Source organism: Nannobrachium achirus, assembly GCF_963921795.1.
Source record: "Nannobrachium achirus genome assembly, chromosome: 9".
Taxonomy (NCBI): domain Eukaryota; kingdom Metazoa; phylum Chordata; class Actinopteri; order Myctophiformes; family Myctophidae; genus Nannobrachium; species Nannobrachium achirus.
Window position 1 is genome coordinate 27,028,405 of NC_137818.1, and position 20,718 is coordinate 27,049,122.

At 42.5% G+C, this 20,718-nt stretch overlaps 1 protein-coding gene across 1 annotated transcript; it reads left to right on the plus strand.

The window, feature by feature from the left end:
* Positions 1 to 14,887: 14,887 nt before the first annotated feature.
* Positions 14,888 to 20,608, plus strand: ttc34 (tetratricopeptide repeat domain 34; the record flags this gene model as incomplete). The annotated part of the gene is made up of 7 exons (XM_080732653.1): positions 14,888 to 15,240; positions 15,655 to 15,877; positions 16,806 to 16,998; positions 17,198 to 17,364; positions 18,426 to 18,699; positions 19,094 to 19,308; positions 20,063 to 20,608. 7 exons carry the CDS (start codon positions 14,888 to 14,890, stop codon positions 20,606 to 20,608), a joined length of 1,971 nt encoding a protein of 656 aa, XP_080588779.1.
* Positions 20,609 to 20,718: the final 110 nt, after the last annotated feature.

Consider the following 20,718-nt stretch of genomic DNA (forward strand, 5'->3'; position numbering starts at 1 on the left):
CTAAATCCATCCTTTCCTTTCTCTCAGGTTTGGCCACTCTTATTGGCCTTCCTTTACACTGGACACTGTGGACAGAGTTGTACAGAGGATATGTTGAAAAAAAGTGATACATATTGTGACATATGTCCAAGAGGTAAGCCAAAACATGGAATTATAATTTATTTTGAATTAAAAAGTGTCAGTGCAACTTGTGGTAACAAGTGGAATTGCTGTGTCGAGTGATGCATTTGAATGCATACTTTCTTTTCATCCTGTGGCGTAGATAATGTCCCTGCACTTTGATCGGTATTTTGCAGCAGGTGGTGTCCATCTCAGTAACAGTAGACGTTTGGCCAGAACTCATCTTGTCGTTTCAAGTCTGTGCAAGCGACGCCTTAAATTCAGTGATCAAACTTTAGCATACGGTTTTCCTGAAAAGTGTTTAATTTCAGATGTTTGTAAAGAACACACAGCAGAACTTACTGACTCACTCTTACTGACTTACTGACTCCCATGATCCCATCCCTCTTTGTCTGGAATCGGACCAGCACTTGCCAAACAGGAGACCAATTTGACTAGAATCTTTGTCTTGAGGTTCTATACTGTCTGGACCTCAATACATTTAAAGTGTTTGTATTTACCATGGTCAACACCTCTTCAATTATGGTGTTCACCTCGTCTCCTTTTGTCTGAGTGTCATCCATATGTAACACAAGCTTTTAGAAGTCTATACGTGTTTTTTTTTTACTCAGTTATGGCTGATGAGACTTTCAAGTTACAACTTCCTTTAGTGAATCACTATTACCGTGGTTGGCGTATGGGAGGTAGTCCTGACCTATATCACTTTTATCTAGGTAATGTTGAGGCCTGTTTGCTATGCATATCCTTGGGTCTATCACTCTTTCTTTTTAAACGTTGGTTTGCTGTCTATAGAGCAACTAAGGCTATGAAGACGAGATCTTCAAATTGAGAAAAAGGATTCCATTGGATGTTTCTTGTTTAGCCAGTTGTTTCGCTCTTGATCCAGTGGTGGAAGAGGAAGGATTCACCCTTGTCTTACACCAGAATGTACATGAATATGTGCATATAAATATAGTCAATAGTCAATTTTGATACATTTTTGTAAACTTCAGAAGTTCAGAGTATAACAAATCAGAAAATCCATGATTCCATTTGCAAAATCCCTATGGGAATTTGTGACAGCTGCTAAAAGTTTGGGTCCCATCCACTATACAATACTATAAAGGGAAAAATACCCCCACAAAATCTGCTTTAAGTACTGTAGCATGTGAGGGGTCTAAATAGGGGTTTTTCATGATTCTGAATCAATTGCAAGCATTTCTTTTGCACAAAAAACATTAATTCAGCTAAAAACGGCCCCAACAAAACTAGAGTTAGAACCAAAAAAAAACTAGTTTGACCCCTCACATGCTACTTAAAGCAGATGTTGTGGGGGTGTTTTTCCCCTTTATAGTGTAGTGTATAGTAAGTGGATGGGACCCAAACTTTCAGCAGCTGTCAAAAATTCCCCTAGGGATTTTTCAAATGGAATCATGGATTTTCTGATTTGTTATACTCTGAAGTTTCCAAAAATGTATACTTTTCATAATCCCCCGAACATTTTAACGATATTACACAAGCGACTTGACTAATACATGCTTGATATTTTTAAAAGGCAACACTGCATTTAAGGTGCTTTTATAACTTCCATATTAATGTGCTAAGTAACCTTAGGAGGGATTCGGTAATTCAAGATCTCCCAGAGGGGTATCCACAATTTTCCCTGGGGGTTTACTGGAGACTATCAGGACCAAACTTCCGGGTTTAACAGCAGACATACAAGCTCACGTCGCGTCGCAGATGCAACCCGTTGTGAGCTTGTAAATCGGCGGCGGAAGATCGGTGCAAACGTCTGCGCAATGCACTATGGGGCGTAGGAAAATCGTGGATACATGCTACTGTTTCTTGAATTCAATGTAATTGATGTGAAGAACTGCATTCCATTCCAAGCATTGTGCGATGATGTGACAGATGGAATATCTGCACTGAGTTGCATTAGATCACCACAAGGATTTCCTTAGGATGTTATTGTTAAAATAAGTGTTAAATACAAAGAGCTTTATATACTTATATAATTGCTATAGCGTGTTTGTTCTGTATAGGAGTCTCCCAGTCTCTCCAGCTCTTTAGGAAACCTAATATACATTTTTACGATAGGATATAAATTGTATAGGTTTTCTCCTAAATTGTTGAAATTTGTAACGCACCTGAAAATGTATTTTCTGTTTAATTATGAGCTGGAGAGATGGGACTTCAGAGAAGACCCCTGTTACTGAACAATATAGTCAAGATAGCACACTATAGCACTCTATCAGAAGATAGCTTTAGCTTCTTTAATTACCTCATTTTCAACTTTATTATCATATAATTGGTCCTTCTAATGCTTTTTATAAAATGGCACAATTTCCGTCTACCGAGTCTGTGTCTCATTGGTGGGCTATGGACAGTTCAGAAACCTACCTACCAATGACATCATCGGTGGGAATTCCAAGCTAATAAAAACGACAGCCTTTCTCTTCTTGGAAAGAGTTTGCATGCTGAAATATAGAAGCCATTGAAAAAAGGTTTGAATCTTGTTTATAATGACCAAACCTGCCTCCCGAGCATGTCACTGGTAGGCAGGTCTCTGAACTGTCTGCAGTCCTTTTCTGACACACAGACCAAGCAGACAGAAATGGAATGAAATATTAATTATTTTCCTCATAACATTTTAAGGGTCCTATAACAGTCTCTTAAAATTAAATAATGTGTGGAAGATAAGATAATAGCTTAATTAAGAGCAGGAATTCACATACTGTACCAAGAGGCATTTTGCGATAGTGAAACCTGACTGGACACTATGAGCAATGTGCAACTTGTTAGTATCACTTTACGTCTGTCTCCTGTTGACTCTCTTTCTCTCGTCACATGGAAATCCTTCCGTGCCATCTCACTCAGAAAGTAGTGATCGTCCAGATAAATATCAGTTATGTTTGTAATGAGTAAATGACGAAGTGACTAAAAGGAGACTGGTGCTATAACTGATGTGTTTTGGTTGAAACTAAAAGTATTTTGTTAAAGCTAAAGCATTATATTCTGAAAGCAATCTTTGCTATTGTTTTCTTTTATTAAAGCTGGACTGCTTGTTGTCTTGTTGTCAATAACTGTTCTCTGTCCAAGACAACTCCACAGAAAACTTTGCTGGCAATCGACAGGACTGGAGTGTAATTGTGAACCATTGCTTTCTAGATCAGCTTATAGATTCAATTCTATCTCCACTGTTTTCCAGGTTATTACAAGAAAGGAGACACATGCAAAATATGTGATAATGGTTCATTCACAGACAGAGATAACAGGGAAGACAAATGTCAGCGATGTACCATATGTCGTGAAAAGGGTAAGTATCACTTTACTGCTCAAATGTCAATGGGCGTATTATAATATAAAACCTATTGTTTTTGAGTCCGTATAGCTTTTTGATATTAATAAAACCAAACGGTCTGTTTTCGGTTTGTCCACAGACGGGAAGAAGACGCTAGAAGCCTGTTCCTACAAAAATGACGCAGTATGTGCTTGCCTTGAGGGATATTTTCCTGACAGTACTAGCCAACATGATCTGAATTGCCGGTCCTGCAGAAGGTGTGTGATTCCATCAGATACAGCCAATAATCAAGATGTTGTGAGCCGTCTAATAAGCTAACGCTGCTCGTTTCCACACCACCCCAATATTCTGCCAACATTTACAAACCGTGAATGTCAATGGACTTTAGATTAAGCCACGGTTAGTTGCAACTAATGGTTTAAAAGCAAAAACCTCAACTCTTTTGATCCTCAAAATTTTGATTTCTTAGTTTCACTTGGTGTCTCTTAAAATGACTCAACATGTTGTTCAAAATGCACCTTTTCTGATGTTGAGGAGATATTCTAAGGAAGTTACAGTTATTGTCTGGCCAACAGGCACCTTATTAGCATGCATTCGGGTCAGAGGATTGTTGTTTTCCTGTCAGAGTGGAGGAGAGTTCTCAGATATTTATTGCTACCTTCTAAACTTCCTGTCATGTGTGTCTTAGATTTTCAGATTTTAGATTTCATCAAAGCTCACCTCTACCCACACACCATAACACGTGCCTTAACACGTAAAGCAGTATTTCCCAGCCAGTGGTAGACAAAGACCAAGGGCCCTATTTATGTCCATGCCTTACCACTTAATCCCTAAACGTCTTTACCTTTTCTTTTGAAAAACATTTTTTAATGGTTAAAATACAGTAGCTGATCTACAAGCTCAACATGTATTGATGTAGATTGACTAAGTATTTTAAAATGTTTTTCAAAATACTAAAAAAGGGCAAAGAAGTTTAGGGATAAGGGGTAAAGCATTGTAGAAAATATAGCTGCAAGTTCTTTCGACTAGTTACACTACTATGGTGTTCTAGTCAGTGCCGTCAGTGTGCAACCAAACATAGCTAGACACTGTGCTGCTGTTTGCCATGAAGAATCACAGGAGTTGGCAGCATATTTGGAAATTAAATTGTTATGTTGATCTTTCAGTTGGAAAAAAGATCCCTGTCGAAAACCAGGATGTTGTCTGTCAACTACAACTACTACTACTACTACTACTACTACTACTACAACTACAATGACTACACCTCTGACCACCACACGGAGTACGTCAAATCCCAAAGTGTCACCACTGGCCCCTGGTCAGTTCATATTGAGTACATTTCACAATTTATTTTCATTATGATATTTGAAGTGGTCATTATGGTCTTATTTGTTTTTAATTAAATTAATTTTGTGGAGGACTTTTGTGATGATGAACATTGCTGGTGATGCTGGTTTAGTTTCCTCTCCTCATGTCTTTCACAGAGCCTGAAATACCCATTGTACTCTTCATCTCAGTGGTTTTGGTGGCTGTTCTGTTGCTGGTCAGCCTCTGTTTCTTCATCAGACGCCGATTCTACTGCAGCCCTGAAAAAGCAATGAAGTTTCCCATCGAGGATCCCCAAATCAATGGTAACAGAAAGATAAAGGTTACAAGTCTCTGCATATGGATGATCATAAAACATGTACAATATGTACAGATGGTTGCTACCTGAGATCTACCTGTCACTGTCACTGTATCAAAAATGGATAAGGCAGCTGTTTTCATCCTTGAAACTGATTGATGAGAAATGTTTCATGATAACTTTAGTGGCATAAATGTCACCGTCATGCAAAGACATTTTGTTAGAGGTATCAGTTTGTTTCAAATGATAGATATTATTTCGCTAATTTAAATCAAACTGTTTGTATATTGTGTATATTTTTTTCGCTCAGTGACCGAGGCAGCATGTTCTCGAGAGATTCATAGGGTGAACATTCCAGTGAAGATAGCAGATCTGTACACGGTGTGAGCTTATCGGCTATTTTTGGCTATTTTCTGCAAAGATGTTTAGTGTAGCGCAAGAACGGTAGTGGGCCTAGTGTAGACCCCTGGGGAACTCCGGTCAAAATGGGTTTAAGTGGTTGACAATTTCAAGCAGGATGCTTTTTAGAACATTTCCTTGTCATTCATTCCAACAGAACAGCAACAGCAGCAGCAGCAGCAGCCCAGCAGCCAGGACATACAGGTTTGTAATCTGCCCTCTCTTCTACGGGTCAGCTCAAGATAAGTATTCATATGAGAAAGCAGACTAACGCCTGATTTATACTTGGTTGTGCATTGTGTCTTGCACCGAACATAGCAGATCTACAAGCTCTGTCGCGCTGCAACGGGTTGTGAGATAGTAGATCTGCTATTTTTGGTGGGAGACATTGACGTTTTGTAAGTATAAATCAGGCTTACAGCAAAAGAGCAGTGGAGATGTGCCTAAATCACACCTGTGCAATGTAACTTGTAATTTTAACTACAACAAAGGATCACAACAATCTAGTGGTGATTTGCATTGGCAATTTAAGACGTCTGACAATTTAACTACAACATATGATCACGACAATCTAGTGGTGATTTGCATTGGCAATTAAGACGTCTGACAATTTTACTGATTTTCTTTTTCTTCTCATCTCCATTAAATTACACTTAAGATTTGGGATGGGCCTTCAATGATATTCTGTCAGAGTCCAATCTTACCTGAGGATCCTCTTACTAGTGCTCTACTGCCAGCCCCACAGTGCAGAGGTGAGTTTTATTATTATATACCACCTTGCCACTAGTTTATGGCTGAATAGGTGTAATGGATGGATGTATGAGTTGTGTGTAATGGAAGTTTAAAGCATTATGAGCTTTTAGCAATTATGATTTTACAGCCAGCAAAGTGAAACGGCATCTGCACAATATTGCATGATACATCACTGTGCATCAAATCTGACGGGACATACTGTACAACCCATAAGGGTACAACCCTGCTGAGAGTATAGTTTAGGTAGCTTTAAGAATTTCCATAACATTTCGATATAGCAAAATGAGTTTAATTAGCAAGTTTGGACTTGGCTTGCTCTTTCAAAACAATGAGCACTAAAAGCAAGTAGGCTAGGTCTTTGCTGTTGGCTACTGGTACCCATTATTTAAAAATATGAACAATACTAGGGTTGCACTGGGTTAGGGTGGGTGAAAGCCATGTGTTACATGTCTTTCCTCCTCTCTACCCTCAGCTTCCTATTATAAAGCAATAACAGCTCCACAAAAAGCTTTGTGAAATTACTTATTTACACATGTGATTTCTCCTTTTTGGTGTACAATAGACTTCTTTCAAATATGATCATTTTAAGCCTCCGGTACGATAATTCAACATTTACCATCTGGCAACACTGGCTGTGTTTTTCCAGAATCAGGTAGTTCAGCTCAGCATGCTGCATATCTTTTGTTCGACCGCACGATGGCACACAGTGTGGAGGTGGAAACAGGGAATCTAGATGGCTTCTCGCAAGAGCATCTGTCAGCTGCTGGGATTCAGAGGAAATGGCAGATCAGATAGTGATGAGCAATGTCTGAGTCTGTTTATGGGGCCCTGTAACCCTGCACAGAGCTGCATCTTTCGGCATGACATTGTCGACATCAGCGTCAGATAAGATCCAATTTTAGTCAAAGTGTGCATGATAAGTAAGTTCATGATGTAAACATGGAGATTTAGATCTAGCTGTATCTACTGTATCTTATACAGGGCTGTGAAAGAAAGTAAGTAACAGCCCTTGAAAACTTTCCATAGTAATACCAAATCCTCATATCAATATACTGTAATTGACTGTTCACAACAGTTCAAAAAATAACATTGGAAAATCAATGATTAGAGCACCATTAAAGAATGTAATATGGACTTCCTGCATCATAGAAATATGGTTTAGTTGCTGTTGACCTGTAAAATCTATTTTGAATAAACAAGCATTCTGATAGAATTGATTGATTGATTGATTGATTGATTGATTGAGGTATTTATCAGAGGTTTTGCATAGGAAAATACAGTTTTGTGACAGTACAGTTCACTGATACAAGGTCAACTAAAAGGAAACTCAGGTAAGGCAAGCTTATTTCCGTTGAGATCCTTCTCATTAACTCATATGACATTGAATGACGGGAAGACGGGTAGAACACATGCAGTAGATATCGTCAGCAAAAAAGAAACAAAAGGGAAAAAAACTGCAAAAAAAACAGTATATACAAATAGAAGGGTCTGGGGGAGGCGGAGGTTTTTTATTAAAAGTTTCGAGCGGCTTACGAACAGCGGCAATAAGGCAGGATGAGTCAGTAGGTCAAGACTGATCATGAGTGCTGGTTTCTCATGACTCTCTCTTATTTTTTTGTCTAACTCAACTCAACTTCTTCTTTCCTGAAAATCTTCAAAATATGAGTTTAGTTAGTCAATTATGCTATGAGGCTAACGATCTGTAACCCACTGTCCACAAAATCTTCTGCCAGGCCTTCCGAGTTCAGCCCTAACGTTGAACCATGGCCTCAGTCAATGTCAAAGTGTATGTAATTTGTTTGTCCACTGCGCTTTAATGAAACATTAATGAAGAAAGAGTGTTGCACTCAGAAAGAATCCATTACAGACCACAAAACCTTTTTGGCTATCCAGCCTTCATCATTGTGAATTTAAATACAGAAAACACTTGGGTCAGGTAATAACAGCAGCACCTAGGACGCTGTGTTCAGTTCAATGCCTGCAGTATCGAGTTTGGCAACCATCTTAAAAATATCTGAACAAAAGAACATTACCATGCTTTACCAACTCTAAAACATGGTGGGAGCATTATGAGTTGGCACTGCCTCAGGATCTGGACAGATTGCCAAGAGTGATCCATTAATTCTTTGAGGAAAATGGGGGGCCATTTATCAAAAAGCTTAAGCTGAAGTGGACCTTTCAACATGACAATGACTAAAACCATACAAGCAAATCCACAAATGAATGGCTGAAAAAGAAGGAAAAGAACGAATGCAGGTTTATTGAATGGCCAAGTCAAAGCCTAGCTCTTACATGTGTGCAGAAAATGCAGGAAAGCCCTCAAATAGTTGGAGTTCTGTGCTCATGAGTGACTGATACAAGAATTAATATCTATCTGCCAAACTGACAAGAAACCTTGGGCCGTGCTTATGTTTCATATTGGGATACAGATTTGTGATTGTATCATTAATCATTATTAGCATCACCACCTTTGTCCTTAAAGGAGTAGTTCACCCCCAAAATGACTTTTTTTCTATTGATTACTCATGCCATGGAGAGTGGAGTTCAATAATATTTTTTGGTTTTTGTCACATTCCTAAGACAAAGATTTGATTCAAGTAAATTTACCCCCATTGATTCCGGATGGGGACCCGTTTCGAAACGCGTCCCCATCCGGAACGAATGGGGGTAAATTTATTGTTATCACATTTTTGTATTAGGAATACGACAAAAAACTAAAAATATTATTGAACTCTAGTCTCCATGGTGTGACTAATCAATAGAAAAAAAAGTCATTTTGGGGGTGAACTACTCCTTTAAAAACGAAATAATTCTCACTGTGCAACAAAAAATATTGAACCACAACTACAATATGTTTTATCCTACATGTTTAAACACTCTAAACCAGTGGGTTTCAATCAGTGGTCCGGGGACCACCAGTGGTCCTTGAGGGGATCCAGGTGGTCCCCAGCTAAATGATGGACAGATGGTAACCAAATGGACCCTTATAGATCTTTAACACTTGAGAGCATAAAATGAAGCCAAATTCATTTTATGCTCCCAAGAGTTAAATTGTTAAATACCTGCATCACTCAATTTACAAAATAATTATACACATTTTTAGAGAATGTAGATTGTTATTTTGATCAAGTTTGCCTGTACCAACATCAATACAGTATTGAATTGTGGACAAAATCTTATCCAACCGATAAAAAGTCTTCTAAGTTTGGGGTTTGAGAGAGAGACTAACTCTCATCAAATGGTGGTCTGTGGTTCAAATGCAGAATAAATAATGGACCTTGATGTGAAAAAGGTTGAAAACCACTGCTCTAAACTCCTTCATCACGACTTCTGTGCTCTCAGCCCCTAGACAGGACAGGCAGGCGGACTGCTGGCCTGCTGCCGTACTCTATGCCATCATAAAGGTGGTGCCCTTGCGTAGATGGAAGGAGTTCTTGCGGCTCCTCTCGGTGGCAGACCGGCAGCTGGAGAGAGTGGAACTGGAGGTTAGCCACAGCCTGGGCTCCCTGGAGAAGCAGTACCAGATGCTCACGCTATGGAGCCACAGCCCATCTGCATCTCTGGATGATGTCTACTCTGCCCTGCACTACATGGACTTAGTGGGCTGTGCTCAGCAACTGCAGGAGAGCCTGGAGAACCTACAATGGGAGACCAACAGCAAGCTGAAGCTTGTGGGATGTTAGGCATCAGAGGGCAGCACTGGAGAAACCCCCACTGGGGCTGCAGTGAACCGAGTCTGAATGGGTCATCTTGAATCCATCAAACACTGATATCATGGTTCAACTGCAGACCAGTCCATGGTTTGACACCATAATAGTACTGTCAATTGCCTGGAAGTGACTGTGACAATGTCTCACTAGAAATAACCAGTGACTGACTAATGGAGATGTCATACATTGAGACCATTTTGACTAAGACTATACCAGTAAGACACCTAAGGGCGACCTCGCCCTAAAGGGTGACGTCGCTCCTGGGATCTGTCTTGGCCATATATGGATTCTAGTGTGGTTTTCCTAACAGGGCATCGTCTGGTATACAATACTTTTATGCCCATATGTGGAGATCCCTAACAGAATCCCTTTTATGCCCATATATGGAGATCCCTGTATCTGACATCACTATGGTGTCACCTGTGATGTCACAGTGATGTGTCAGGGGAACCACAGTGTTACCCGTCCGGCGGATACGGTCAAGCTGTGACGGTTCTGATAGTAAACTGCTTGATTGATCGATTGATTGAATACTTTATTAGCAATTTTAGTACAGCGGTACAACCTTACAATGATGCTAAAAGGACAACACAAATCCATCCATTTTGGTCCTATGGATAGAAATACAGTGTCAGCTAAATGGAGCTCAGGTTGAGAATGCCTTACTGAAAGGCACATGGGATTCAGGGCCTCCGGATAGTATATCACACTGCAGGGTCCCAAATATGTATCAAACGATTAACAAATCATGACACCTTTGGGGACAGCAGCGACTATGGCATTTTGTTAACCTTTCACCCAGTGTCCTCTGAATGTACTTGATATTTTAGCAACCTAATTTCACTGCAGACTTCTTCCACTTCCTGTTTCTCCTCTGACGTAGAGAGACTGCACCAGGAGGATGAAAGTGTCACCCACTCACAAAGTTATATAGCCTACGTGGTATGTACAGTATATGTCACATATTAACTCACTTAAGAGAAGAACACTGAAATCCCCCAAAGACGCTGTCACATTTTCCCTATGATTGTGATGTACAGATAGGGATTTGACTCAGCTCTGGTTCTGTTAGTACAGCAGGGGAGGGAGACCTTTTCGGACACCGGTTTTCCAAGGTTGCTGTGATCACCCAGTGCCAGACAGTGAATGTATTATAGGCTGCTAATTAGAATGATACACGCTTAGAGTAAGCAATAGTTTAATAATAAAACGTATCAAAGAATGAGTCAATCATTCAATTTGCGAAAAATTTGAGTTGGTTGATGTGGACCTGTTGCACAGCTTTGCACTCTACTCAGAAGTGTTAAAATCTCTAAGAGTACATCAACAAAATATTTGTCCTATTGTTTAATCACAGCTAAGAAGCTTTTGCTTATTTTAATGGGCTGGACAGGGATGGAGGTGCCCACAAGAAAAAGACCGTAAAGGACAAAGCTGAACAATTTGAAAAGGTCTGGCGACCACAAATTTCCTTCCCGGAACAGGAAGCGCTACTGGAAATTATTTGCAAACTATCAGGCCTCCTGATAGTTTGCAAATAATTTATAGTAGCGCTCTGGGGTGGGAAGGGTTTTTGATCAATTCAGTTGACCACTTCAATAGAACAATCTGATCACTTGGTAGATCACAAAAAGCTGGTTGTCCAATGTCCACCCCAGTATATTATTTTAATATTTCACTGTAAGATTCACTGTTGTGATGTTATGAGTATCTCACTTTGAGAGGTTTATATTGATTGTAAGTAAATGTTTACTTGATGTTCAAATGTTTGCATTTTTAGATAATGTCATTTATTAATATTTCATATAAATAATACCACATAAAGATGGAAACCGACTTGTTTTATTTTCTTATAATCTCTCTCTCTCTCTCTCTCTCTCTCTCTCTCTCTCTCTCTCTCTGTGTCTGTCTCTCTATTTATCTCTATATACACAGTATACACACACACACACACACACACACACACAGACGACACAGTTGTCTTTCTACAATGCCTCTATATTTTAATAACCTGCTGCCTATCCTGGCTGTAATTTATCGACAGTTAAGTTATATCTGATCATGTCCTATTTTCTTAAAAGTCACCACCACAAGATGGGGGTGTTGGCTAAAGATGGGCAGTCAGCGCTTATAATGTTCCCAAACACAACATTGGTCAGTCTGGCTCTGGTCAGAAGAAAATGTATGAGTTTGGTTGCTTTTCGCTCTCAAGAAGGATTAGGCCGATCTCATGAATTGCAAATGTTCTGCTCACAAAGAACGTTGTCCACAGCTCAGCTCAGTCACTTATGAAGTTGGTGTTTCTAGCAGCGTAGCCTGCCCAGCTGCCCTACACTGATTCAGTGTCCCTCTCGGACTCGAGCTTTGATGGTTTCCCATGGCAACCGGACACATGCGCCCGAGAACAACACAGTTCTCACACTCATAGTAAGTCCACTACACTGTGTAAGAAAGAGAGAACGCAGGAATGTGAAGGTTTGTTGTATTTTCGTGCTATTCTGCACCATCTGTTAAACTTTTGCATAGTTGCAGTTTTGTTATCGGCCTGTTATGTGTGACCGAAGTTGCCTTCGTTGTTCCTCCGAGCTGAGGAGGGCTATTGAATTACAAATATGGGACCACGGTTTTGTGTTCTTCTGAGTCTGTCTCAGGAATTTCGATAACAGAGAGGATGAATATGTTTAGGAAAACTGCTATTGGTCACGGTTAATTGTCTCGATGCTGAAATTCAAGCTAAAATATCAAGCAGCTTTGTAATAATCGGGCAACTGCTCTTAGCAACAAGAGGATGCACAACAAACTGGACCAGGTGAGTCAGTGAATGAATGACTGCAGAGATATGGACGTCATTGAGGACACACCTATTGTAGAAGAGTGACATTTGTTTGTCTTTATTTGCTGCAGAATGATATAATGCTATAGTTAATTAAAAATAAAAGGTAAAATCTTTGATTAGGTTTTAGGCTACTACTGTAGAAAAGTGCAGTCAGTCAAGTTGCTAAATAGGCTATTTTGTTGCCTTGGATCAAGATCAGTGTTGACATTTGCATAATGATCTATGAAAGTAAAAGTCAGACTTGATAAAATGCATCTATTGATCCAAGTTTATATTTTTCCATCAAGCATAAAAAAATACTAGACTACCTTTTTTTTTTACTTACAGGTCCCATATTATGAACCCATGGTGAACAGAGAGACCGGCTGCCTATAACATGTCATCTACAGGTCGACCTGTGGCCAAGGTTTCTGAGCTGTGTAGGGATGGTGACAAATTCCTTAATGCTGGAGAGCTGGGAAGGGCGACATCCCTCTACACCACTGCCTTCAGGACTCATGCCACCTCCACTATGTCTCACATGCGCGGCCTGGAGAAGTGCAAACTGGCCAGGGTGATCTCCACTCTGGAGTCCTGGCTTGACGGTAATGGGGAGGACCAGAGCTTGGAGAAAGGTCTTAATAAAGGCCTGGCCGCTGTGTTTCTATCCACGCTCAGCCCCAACAACATATCAGCCACCATCTTCAAGATGGAATCTCTCCTTCAGAGCGGTGGCCAGGGCTGTGAGGAGATTTCTGCTCGCTGTGCGGCTCTCCTTGAAGGGAAGAGGAGCCCTCATCCAGAAGGTTCCAGGCGTTTGGTGTTGGAGCTCACCCGTGCCCTGGCCTGCTTGTTCTCTGAACCCCACAGTAACAAGGGGCTGAGGCTTTACCTCCAAGCTTACCGTAAAAACAAATCTGAAACGGTGACACTGGTCAAGAACAGACAAGCTCAGCACCTGCCCAAAATAGCGAAGGCCTTCTCAGATCAAATATCACTGAAGAGTCCATCGGCTTTAACATCTGATGTGGAATCAGAGTTGAGAACGTGTGAGGATGAGTTAGACCCAGGAGCTTCAATGGAATTGCTTGAGCTTCTGTCACTTGTCTCCCCTGGGTCTAGGGAAGTAAAGGAACTTAAAGCGGCGCAATTGTTTTTGACAGGCAGGTTTGGGGAGAGTGCAGAGGCATACTCTGTCATTTGGCAGAACAGTGCTCTGCAGACGGGTGTAATCAAAGACAAGGCAGCCCAGGAGTTGCCACCAGAGAGCAGAGCACGTCTTCTAACCAGCAGAGCTGCGGCCCATTTCTCCACTGGTGGGCGAGCAGCAGAGGCGTGCAGGGACCTGGGAGAGGCGTTCGAGATCCACCCCGCCACCGCGCGCCTGTATTTCCAGAAGCTCTTCGTGGACCACGGCACAGGGATAGCTGCCCGTAGCCAGCTTCGCCAGCAGGCAGAGAGGGGCCTGTCCGGCTACAGGGAGCGGGTGTTGCTTCGTCCAGATCTTCGGTCCACTGAAGGAGTGGAACTCCTGGATCCTGTGATCACCCAGCTGAGGACCCTGTGCCACTTGGAGCCTGATGGGGGAGGCAGAGAGCTGAGAGTTCGCCTGGCTGACTGTCTCCTGCTCAGAGGGGAGCACAGGGAGGCCCTGTCCATCTGTAGCCAGCTAGCTGCTGCCCCAGGGCACCAGAGCTACCAGAACACTGTACAGGTCACTTGATTTATGCACTAAAACCTGTCGTTGTCAGGTGGAAACCTTGTATGTCCACAAGGACCGTCCACAACCATTCCTTTTTTGTTATTATTTAAAAAAACAAATTTAAATAGTGAAAATAGCCAATCTACAAGCACGCAATACCTTGCATCGCGAGTGTTGTGTGCTTGTAGATCTGCTATTTTCACTACTTTTTTGCAACACAGTCTTGAGATGCAAGGTTTCTGCCTGACAATGACGAAATGTTTCTGGCCCTCCATTTATTACTTGCCTTGTCTTGTCTCTTACATGATAAATGTGGGATCGCACTAATATTGTCTGGCACACACACACACACACACACACACACACACACTATATTGCTTTGTCTTTGTACATCTCTGAAACAGAGAAAATGTGAAAAATACATCTAAATGTGCAGGTGCTTCGTGGCTACGCGCGCCTTCTCTCCGATAACCACGATGGGGCTATGGAGGACTTCCAGGCGGTGATGGAGCACAGCGCCCCACACCCCTCCAGCTGCGTGCGGGCGCTCTGTGGCAGAGGGCTCATCCGCATGCTGGGAGGGCAGCACTACCTCACGGCACTGGACTACATAACAGCCAGCCGGCTGCAGTCCCAGGACACTGCACTCACGGTGCGCTGCCTGGTGCCCTGGAACTGCCGGGGCCTGCTGCTCACCGTCCTGCAGGAGCAGGGCAGAGTCATGCTGGAAGGGACCGGGGAGAAGAGCTCCTGTTCCAGCTCCAGTCTGGGTGAACAGTCCCAAGAGCAGCAGCAGCCTCCTCAGGCCCAAATGAAAAGAGACAAACACAGAGCAGGGTACAGCACATGTTTTATAGTCTCACTTTCCGACCTGACCATCCTCATTTTGGTAACATTACATTTTAGATCACTTTGTTTCATTTTCATCTCACTTAATCTGTGGAATTGGTTATACAAATTAAAATGTATAGTGTGTTGATGATGTCTATGGACCTACATTCTTATGAGCAGTAGATAATGAACATAAAAAGAATGTTTAATCAGAAGTATTTTAAACCTATACTAAAGATAGTGACTCTCCTAAATACTGCAGTGTCTAAATGACATTTCATGAACTAAATTCTGCTATAATCATAATGGGAACAAAAAGGGAACAAAAATTATTAGGAAGGGAATAAGGAACACATCCTTCATAAACAATGAACGAAACAAAGTTCCTTGATGTTTTTCTTCTCCCTCTGTGTACACCAGGACCCCCAGTGGGGTTCACTCCCTAGCTGTATTACTAATAGAGCTTCAGCCCAGTGCTGACGGGCCTCAGATCCTGGCAGCCGATGCCCTCTACCAGCTGAGCCGTGTGGAGGAGGCCTATAGGCTACTCCTGGCCCTCGGGCCTGCCAGCCCAAGGGCCCCGATACTGGCACGCCTCGCCTTGCTGCAACTGCACCGAGGATTCCTTTATGATGCCAATCAGGTGGGTACTGTATGTCGAGGGATTTCTATGATTGTACAGAAGCATGTCAGTTACACTGTAAAATCCTGAGTTTTTACTGCTTTCGGCTGAATGCAAGACTGAGAAAACAAGGACACCGCAACCCAGCAGGAACAGTGGGGGCGTTGTCACATTCTAAGAAAAAAAACCTCATAATTTCACTATCGCGCAGGAGAGTGTCGTCACACTAGCATCCCTATTTTGGGCATGTCAGTAAAAGGTGCTAACCACTTAAATCTAATATACTTTGTTGACCGGGCTCTACATAGTACCCTCCTTTTTTACCCTACTACAGTCTACTCTACACCAAATCTCTTCGCTGAACATACCTGTAGTCAATGTACAAGCCAACAAGCTCACAACACGTTGCACATGTGCTATGTCTGCCAAATGTTTGTCTAATTTTGCTGTATCCCAACTTTGAAGTGCCCAGAATAAGGATGCTACGTGGTTAACTCTGAGAGTGTACAATTGTATACTGAGCATAACCAAATCAATGGACCCGTACCTTTGTAGTTGGAGTCATAAATAAGGATAAGTTAACACTGCAGACTTTAATTTATACCACTATGGGATAACTGCTGGCCTACTGGTCTGGGCATATACCACTTAGGCATTGCCACATAGGCATGCATGCCTGCCGGCGTCGCTGGTTCAATTCCCGATTCGGAAGGCCTTTGCTGCGTGTCGCTCCCCGTCTCTCCCCCCATTTCCTGTCCTATCGGTGGAGGCATGGAAGCCCAAAAACAAATCTTTAAAAAATGAAAAAATAAAAATGCCACTATTCAGTAGGTTTTCCCAATGCTTTGTGACAGATCTTGTCAGCTTATTAAATGTGTTCATCCTCTCAACAAACTGTATTTCAGAGTCACAGGCATCATGGTTTTATTCCTGTCTGCTTTCCTCCCAGCTGCTTAAAAAGCTCATCCAGTGTGGCGACACCAGCTGCTTGCGCCCCCTGCTGGCCGTGGCCCATCAGAAGGACAGGGCACTGCTGCAAGGCCACTGCCACTCCGCCTCCAAACGCATCCTGGAGGCCACCAAGGATGAGGTCAACCTCCGCGAGGCGGTGGCCTATCTTTCTATTGCCATCATGGCATCTGGTGAATAAATACATTTTAATTTGTTTAATGAAACACATTTGTTATTGATGCCTTGTCACTTACTTTGTGGCTTATTTTAACGATTGCACACATTTTGTGCTCTTTCTTTGTTTTGAGGTATGACCGTTTTTAAGTCCTATCCGTTGTTTCTGTAGAGAGATTAAATGATTAGTATTATTTGTTTTGTGTTTTACTGAAGGTGGTGGGGCAGCAGACAGCTTGCTGGAGAGAGCAAGGTGTTATGCCTTACTGGGTCAGCGGAAGACAGCCATGTTTGATTTCAGTGCCGCTCTTAAGGAGAACCCAAACCACGTACAGGCTCTCTGTGGGAGAGGCTTCACACATCTCATGCTGAACCAACAGAAGGCACGGTTGCATATCATGTCATTATGCGCTGACACTTGAAAATTGTTTTTTTACGCATTTTTGGGGAAGAAATTAAATGCTCTGCCTCTGATAGTATTTTTAGACATACTGTATTTTGCATGCAAGACTTTAAAGCTTTAAAATCTTGTAAAGACGTTTAGATGTAAATACATCTTGGCGTAAAACAACCTGCTGGGTTTCTCTACTCATCCATTGATAGATATTGATCCTGGTGTCATTGTCACCTGCTGGTTGTCAATAAAGTTGTTTTAAGCAGACTAGTGCACCAGATTGGACAGGCTGCGCCGTCATTTTTTTTGTAGTTCGGGCATCATTGCAATGACCTCTCTCCGTTGGGAGAGACATAAAACCTACAGATTATAGCTTTAAAGGGATAGTTCACCCCTCTTTGTTTTTGTTGCATTCTTAAGCCAATAATTTGATGACTGGCATTGGAGACTTTTTGAGCGCTTTCACCGCTGGTCATCAAACTATTGTCTCAGGAAGGTGTCAAAAGCTAAAACATCTCCAAAAATTCATGGCTCCATGGGGTGTTTATCGATCGAAAATACTTATTTTTGGCAGGGCACTATCCCCCATTAACAATACCTTCGTACTCTCATATGCCCCTGGTCTCCATAGACTTCCATGTAATTCATAGTGCACGGATCATGCACACCCATGCCTAGATAATGCACCACGTGTGTCCACATTGCTCACAGCTTTCAAACAAAAAAATCCGAATGGAAATCCGTTCAGGCATTCATGAGATAGCAGCCATTATGTTTTCCTAAAATGTAAACAAAGATGGCTGCCATGTTTGATAGATGGGGTTGCTATGGGGGTTAAACAATTTCGCGATTGCTATCATGCCTACTACATTTTTTTTTTTTTTTTTTTTTTTTTTTCAAAAACGGGAAATTCTCAGGATTATCGGGCCTGGCAGGGAAAGACATTGAAATAATCTCGGGATTATCGGGCCTGGCATGCAATGAGTTAAGGTCAAGATGCATTTTACATTGAGACGTTAAAATCTTAAAGAACGTCTCTGTTTGTCACAGGAATGCACTCAGGATCTTTTGGCGGCACTTCAGATAAGCTCGGATGTAGTCGTCAAAGACATCCTGTCACTCAAGGATAAGGCACGGAAACTGGTGTGTGACTGGCTGCAGCAGCACTGCCGGAGCAACCTGTCGGCGATACTGGCCGCTAAGGCCGTCCCCTGCCAGGAAGAGCACCTCAGAGAGGCTTTCCTGATTGGTGGAGCCCTAATGAGGACAGACTGCCGAGACCCCAGATGGCATCTCCTCTATGTGGACACACTCTTAGCCAAAGGTGAAAGAGGAGCTGTGCCAAAAAGTGGACCTATAGCATTCTCAGCAAGATCCTTTTATCTATTATATAGACTTTGAGCTCTATTTTCGTCCACTGATTGGTATACGTACAAGCTCACAACGTGTCGATGTAGATCGGCTATTTGAAGTATTTTAAAATGTTTTTCAAAATAGTAAAAAAAATACGGGTAAAGGGTAATGCATGGACGAAAATATAGCTCCTTGTGTACTTTGTAGAATTATTTACAGGGTTTTGTACAGGTAATTGTAATTTATTTTTGTTTATTTACTGTTAAGATGTAATCATAAGCCCCTTGTTTTCTTTCCCCCCGTGACGGCTGTGACCAAGTTTGAAGTACTAATGAATTACTGCTAATACTGTCTATTTGCTCCAGGTGAGGTGAAGGCGGCAGGGGCTCACCTCAGTCAGGTGTTTGGCCAGGAGCCCAGGGAGGCGGTGGCCCAGGCCAGGGTGGGGGTGGTGGAGTCCTGGCAGCAGAACTACCGTGGGGCGGCTCACAGGCTCAGCAAACTGGCTGAGAAAGACCCTTCCGATTTGGACTTCCTGCTGACCCTGATCCCTCTCAGTCACAAGAAGCGAGTGGCACAGGTACAGTTAAAGTTGGGTTAAAGGCCCTTTTCCACTGGCAGCGATAACGATGACGATAACGATTTAAAAAAGTGGGTTTTCAATTGAAGTGGATCGGCAGCATCCACTCAACACCGATACAGACAACGATAGCCGACAACTACATCGTTAGGATCAACAACGATGTGGTTAAGATCACAGTGATATGGAACTGGGTCTCTGACAAACAGCTCGAGGTGCGCAAGCGGCTTTTAATTGGCGCCTCTTCACATTGATGTCCGATAACTTTATCGGACATCAATGTGAAGGCATAATTATCGCTGTGATATTTTATGGCTATTGTCATCGTTATCGCTGCCGGTGGAAAAGGGCCTTTAGTCATGGTACAGTACAAGTATCACTATATTGGACAACTAATATGATAAAATGGTAATAATCGGGCAGCTAATATTTTTCATGGTAAAAAGAAACATGAACCCTGAATGATTACAGACTGCAAAATGATTACAGTGCTTCACTGTTTCTGTCTTTGTGAGACATTTTATTTTTGCTCAACTGGAAATCTCCTTCACACCTGATGAACATAATGAAGCCGAGATACAGCACAAGAGTAGTGAAGAGACCTCACTAATATTTGTAACACCACACCACAAGTGGATGAAACCATTTATATGCCAAATATATAGTACTGTATATCTTGAATCTTTATTATACAATTATACATACAGTATCTAACAGCATGTATTGTGTTGCATAATATTATGTGTAATCACAGGCAGCAGCTCAAGAAGCCAGCACTGTGTCATCAAGTGGCCACTGGGACCAGGCCGTCAGCCTCCTGACTGTGGCAGTACAAGCCATGGGCAACCACAGGCTCCAATACCTCCGTCAACGCGCTGCCTGCTTCGCCCAGCTGGGCTCACACGAACGTGCCATCACTGACCTGGACCGAGTCATCCAGAACCACGGTGGCTCAGACTCCAGCTGCTCAGACGACCCCCAGGTCTTGGCTGAGGATCTGTGTCGGCGAGGCCGCAGTCTGGTGATGTGCTCCAGGGAGGGCCCGGCTCTAGAGGACTTCACCAAGGCCCTGGAGCTGCACCGGGGCCAAGCCATCCAGTGTGTGGAGGCTGGCGTAGGGCGGCTGCGCCTGGCTGAGTGCTTCCTACGCGGGGCCCTGCAGCACTATGGAGAGCAGCAGCTCAGTAAAGCCTGGGCGCTGATCGAGAGTGGCCTGGCGGTGGACAGCGACAACGCAGAGCTGCGCAGACTGAGATCCAAGGTCAAACGTGAAGTTGCCAGCCCCTGCAATGTGAACTAGTGTGGCGGGTATCCAAAGTCCAGAAGAAAGATGTCCAGCTTTGCCTAATGTACAGTAACCATATCAGTGCCTATGCAAATGTCACTCTGTTGATGAGGAGCTGATGGAGA